The sequence below is a fragment of the Schistosoma mansoni genome (assembly GCF_000237925.1).
Source record: "Schistosoma mansoni, WGS project CABG00000000 data, supercontig 0184, strain Puerto Rico, whole genome shotgun sequence".
Lineage (NCBI taxonomy): Eukaryota > Metazoa > Platyhelminthes > Trematoda > Strigeidida > Schistosomatidae > Schistosoma > Schistosoma mansoni.
Window position 1 is genome coordinate 503,605 of NW_017386068.1, and position 4,975 is coordinate 508,579.

The 4,975-nt window shown below is 40.1% G+C and overlaps 2 protein-coding genes across 2 annotated transcripts; one reads left to right on the forward strand and one right to left on the reverse strand.

Moving 5' to 3' along the window:
• Positions 1 to 451: 451 nt before the first annotated feature.
• Smp_118940 (maguk P55 subfamily member 2,6, putative) lies at positions 452 to 1,419 on the reverse strand (the record flags this gene model as incomplete). The annotated part of the gene is made up of 2 exons (XM_018794665.1): positions 452 to 1,359; positions 1,401 to 1,419. The coding sequence occupies 2 exons, from the start codon at positions 1,417 to 1,419 to the stop codon at positions 452 to 454; spliced, it is 927 nt and encodes a 308-aa protein (XP_018647055.1).
• Positions 1,420 to 1,525: 106 nt separating this feature from the next.
• On the forward strand, positions 1,526 to 3,285 carry Smp_192170 (maguk P55 subfamily member 2,6, putative; the record flags this gene model as incomplete). The annotated part of the gene is given in 2 exon segments (XM_018794676.1): positions 1,526 to 1,999; positions 2,005 to 3,285. Coding segments are annotated over 2 exon segments (1,755 nt in total).
• Positions 3,286 to 4,975: the final 1,690 nt, after the last annotated feature.

Consider the following 4,975-nt stretch of genomic DNA (forward strand, 5'->3'; position numbering starts at 1 on the left):
TTACAGTAACGTACTGTACCATATCTTCACGGTTATTGATTCTTAAATGTCCGAAATTTAAAAAAAAATGATGAGAACTTTAATAAGTACTTGACCATAGTAATTGTATCAAGCTACTAAACATATCTTCGACCGAAAACTTTTAGAATTAGTTCATATGGTATATATGTATAGCCAGTATAGTTGATTAACCAGAAAAAGAAATTATAAAACTCGCCTGGGTTGCTTTTTGAATTCGTTGTATTTGCCAGTGTAAGTTGTACGAGTTTGAATAAAATCCTCAGCCATCGTTTCGGAATACCTAGCTTATGTGTCTAGTATTTAAAAAAAATATTTAACATAACACTTATATATCAAAGGTAAAAGTTCTGGGGAGTTGTATGTGAGGCGGAATGAAGAAAAAAAATTATTTTTAAGTAGATGCAGGGTCTGATTAGCTACGTGGTTAGATTTATCCTGCAGTCGAAACTGTCAACATCCTTGACTGACTAATCGGATGTGCCCAGCGAGCCGTTTTAGTCATTTGTAAAGATTTATCATCTTTACATTTCGATTCCGTAATGGATTTGTCAGTTAAACGATCTAACAACACGTATGGTGGTTCATGATCTAAATAAGCCGGCTTTAGCCTATCAATACTTACTGTGTCGATGTTTCCATGTTTTTCTATCACGAAATATTTAGCTTTTCTTGAGACGACTTTGAAAGGACCTTCAAATGGAGGACTGAGTGGTGCTTTTATTTTGTCACATCTTATCCATACGTGCGTGCAATTGCTTAGGTCTTTAGGTATATATACGGCGCGCGATTGTTCACGAGTATTAATCGGCTTAAGTTTAGACATGTGATCTCGTAGTTGATCTACATAATTTTCTATATTAAGTTTTTGACTGTTAGTATTAGGGTTAATAAATTCACCGTCATCCTCTTCTCCCACATCTAATTCTTTCGATGTATATGCAATAGCTGATGCATATCTCTCTCGATTGGCACGAATAAGCATATTACGTAAACTTCGACGACCAACTCCAGGAGCTCCAATTAAACAAATAACAGGACGCTGGAAACCTGATACCATAGCAACTTCTTCATAAAGTACAATATCTTTAGTATCATAATTATCAGCATCTCTTGCACAAAATGGTATAGTGACCTTTTTCTTTCTACGTCTTGCAAGTCCACAAGCGAACGTTTTGTAAGTTAGCTCTTCTGGATTAGGCGCACTTTGAATAAAGGCTTTACGTCTTTCTTGTAGTACTATAGATGGAATTAGACCAGCACGACCATCTTGATTATGATGTCTTGCCTGCCACCAATAAGGATCTTCTTGTTTAAAAACTTGAAGTATGCTTTTCCTACCTCATGCTAAAGGAAACTTTACAGAGCTTTTATATTTTTACTTTTGTGCAGGTTATGCATGATTGTTCAACACCCGAGTTCAGTACTCTGCGGCCTCTCTGTATAAAAACAATTCTATAGAATAAACTGCAATATACCGACGTCCAGAGCTATCTTCAGTTTTGTCATGAAGCAAAGACATTCAGTAGCCGCCCTCAAAAAGGTCAAGAAAAATATTAAAAAACACTTCAACGATCAAGATGCTTCTGAACTCCACAAAGTGTTGTCGAAAAAATTGTTCGGGAATTTAGTAGAGATATTTGATCTAATATCTTATCCTTGTGAACAAGTACCAAATGAAGATACAGATCTAAATGCTATTACCAAAGACTTAGTAGAAGCACTTTATGATGGTCCATTAACTATTGATCCGTTGGATGTAGAAGCGAATGAATTAATTCAACTACTTAGTTCTCCAGTATGGCGTAGCTTTTCTACTGCATACACTGAAATAACAACCAGCCACTTTGACATGCCTGGATTACCTGAAATAGCGTACATGACGTCGGGCCTGGGTGGTATTAATACAAATCTAGGAAGTTTGATGGCCAGTAAAGCATCTAATTTACAAGTGGCTGACAGAATTTTTGGGATGGCGTTATAAAAGATGATCGAAATGGACTTCCCAATGAACTATGTAATTCACGATCAATTATGTATGGTGCCGGTAGTGAAAAAGTGTATACTGACTTGAGAAAAAATGAAGCTACACTTACTGGAGGTGGCGATGGTCCAGCATTGCCACCTGTAGATGGTGCAGTAAAAATGATCGGGATTCAAAAGAACCATGGTGAAGATTTAGGTATCACTGTTATTCAACAACAATATATGTCTGCACATTATGGTTTAGTGAAGGAACTGGTAATTAAACGAATTTTAGCTGCTTCTCATGTTGAACAGCTGGATTTGCTACACGTAGGTGATGTGATTCGTGAAGTAAATGGAGTTCCAGTTGATAATCCTGAAGTATTACAGAAAGTATTAAAAAATGCATCTGGAAACGTCACACTGAAAATCATTCCTGGTTACCAATCAACTCCTATTTCTTCCCAACTTTTTCTTCGAGCTCACTTTTCGTATGATCCGAAAAATGATAATTTGATTCCGTGCAAAGAAGCTGGTTTAAAATTTTCAGCTGGTTCTATCCTTCAAGTTCTTAAACAAGAAGATCCTTATTGGTGGCAGGCAAGACATCATAATCAAGATGGTCGTGCTGGTCTAATTCCATCTATAGTACTACAAGAAAGACGTAAAGCCTTTATTCAAAGTGCGCCTAATCCAGAAGAGCTAACTTACAAAACGTTCGCTTGTGGACTTGCAAGACGTAGAAAGAAAAAGGTCACTATACCATTTTGTGCAAGAGATGCTGATAATTATGATACTAAAGATATTGTACTTTATGAAGAAGTTGCTATGGTATCAGGTTTCCAGCGTCCTGTTATTTGTTTAATTGGAGCTCCTGGAGTTGGTCGTCGAAGTTTACGTAATATGCTTATTCGTGCCAATCGAGAGAGATATGCATCAGCTATTGCATATACATCGAAAGAATTAGATGTGGGAGAAGAGGATGACGGTGAATTTATTGTTGAATCGAAAGCAAAAATGGAAATGGATAATTTGAAAAATAAATATCTTGAATTTGGTGAATATGAAGATAATTTCTATGGTACAAAATACGATAGTATTCGAGAAGTAGTGAGTAGGTCTTTATTTCGATCTTCGCGCAGTCACAGTGGAGCGTGGGATTATCTGTTCAGACAAACAAAGGCTCTCAACATTCCATATAAGATAGTAGGGAATATAACGCTTACAAAAGGTAAGGAAGTGAATGAATACTTGAACAATACTGTTTTAGCATATGCTTGGTTGTTTGGGGTCAACTCTTAACCAACCAACCCGAGCTGTTACAACTTCGTCGAACAGCAAATTCATAGGCTTTAAAGCTCACACAAACGCGTACCAAATCACGGGTGTATTTCATTCGCGTGACGATTTATTCCACGCTTTATTTCAGAAATTCCCCAGACTAACTAAACCTGTCGAGGAGACTCAATCGGTGACCAATCGTGTGGTACACCACATAGTCACCCGCGGACCACCAGTCACGGCAAAACCTCGCCGACTGGCACCGGACAAATTAGCTTTCGCTAAACGTGACTGAAAATTTACTAGCTACCGGTATTATTCGCCCATCTCACAGTCCTTGGGCCTAACCTCTCCACATGGTGCGAAAAAAAGATGGGGTTGGTTGGAGACCATATGGAGACTACCAAGCATTAAACGTAGTTACACGTTTCGGCAGTTGACCCGTCCTCCACATACATGACATCATGGCATCACTCAAGGGCACGACTATTTTTTCCAATATCGATCTGGTACGAGCATATCGAGAGGTCCCAGACGCTCTTGAAGACATCGAGAAAAATGCTCTCACGACTCCCTTCGGTTTGTTTGAGTTCCTACGAATGACATACTGCTCAAACTTTCCAAAGGTTTGTCGATAGCATAGTACGAGACCTAGATTTTGTTCACGTCTATATTGATGACCTGTTAATCGCATCATCAAACGTAGGTGAACATTATCAGCACCTAACGCTACTATTTCAGCGCCTTTCGGATGACGGAATAATAGTCAACCCCGACAAATGTGAACTTGGGATAACGGAAATAAAATTCTTAGGTCATGTTATTAAGCAAGAGGGTATTCTACCTTGTGAGGATAAAGTATGCACAATAATGGAGTACACTGTACCGTCCACACTCGAGGAACTGAAGGCATTTCTCGGTCTGGCCAACTTCTATCGACGCTTCATCCTGCACGCGGCAGAACGGTTACGACCATTAACCGACTTCTCCGTAATCCACGCAAACTGGAATTGAAAGACTCCGTGCGTACGGCATTTTCAGAGATCAAAACGGCCCTAACTCAAACGACACTCCTCGCTCATCCTGACCCATCAGCCACGCCTAGCATAGCGGTTGATGCATTGGATTTCGCCATAGGAGCCGTTATGCAACAGAATATCTTCGGGAGTTGGCAACCCCTCGAGTTTTTCTCAAGACGCCTCACTCCCACGGAGACGAAATATAACGCTTTTGGTCGCAAACTGCTAGCAGCCTACTGCGCCATCAAACATTTCCGGCACAGTAGAATGTCGCAATTTCATCTTATTCACCGACCATAAGCCCTTAACGTATGCCCTGCATACCAAGGCTGACCGTTACTCACTACGAGAGTGCAGACATTTGGACTATATCTCTCAGTTCACGACAGACCTTCGTCACGTCGAAGGCGAGTCGAACTATGTCGCAGTTGCTCTGTCACGTATCCAAGTGAATGCAGTTACCACGGAGTAGCAATAAGTTCGGCGAATCAGACTACGTCCAGCGACTGTCTGCATTTATGCGAACACTGCCTCCGGTGTTAACTCGTATACAACATCGACAGGTCACTCTTCCTCGAGAGTTATCTATCTGTTCACATGTTTTCATACGAGTAGATTCGGTACGCAAACCTCTGCAGCAGACTTACGAAGGGCCTTTTCACGTGATTTCCCGTCACGAATAGACCATCAAG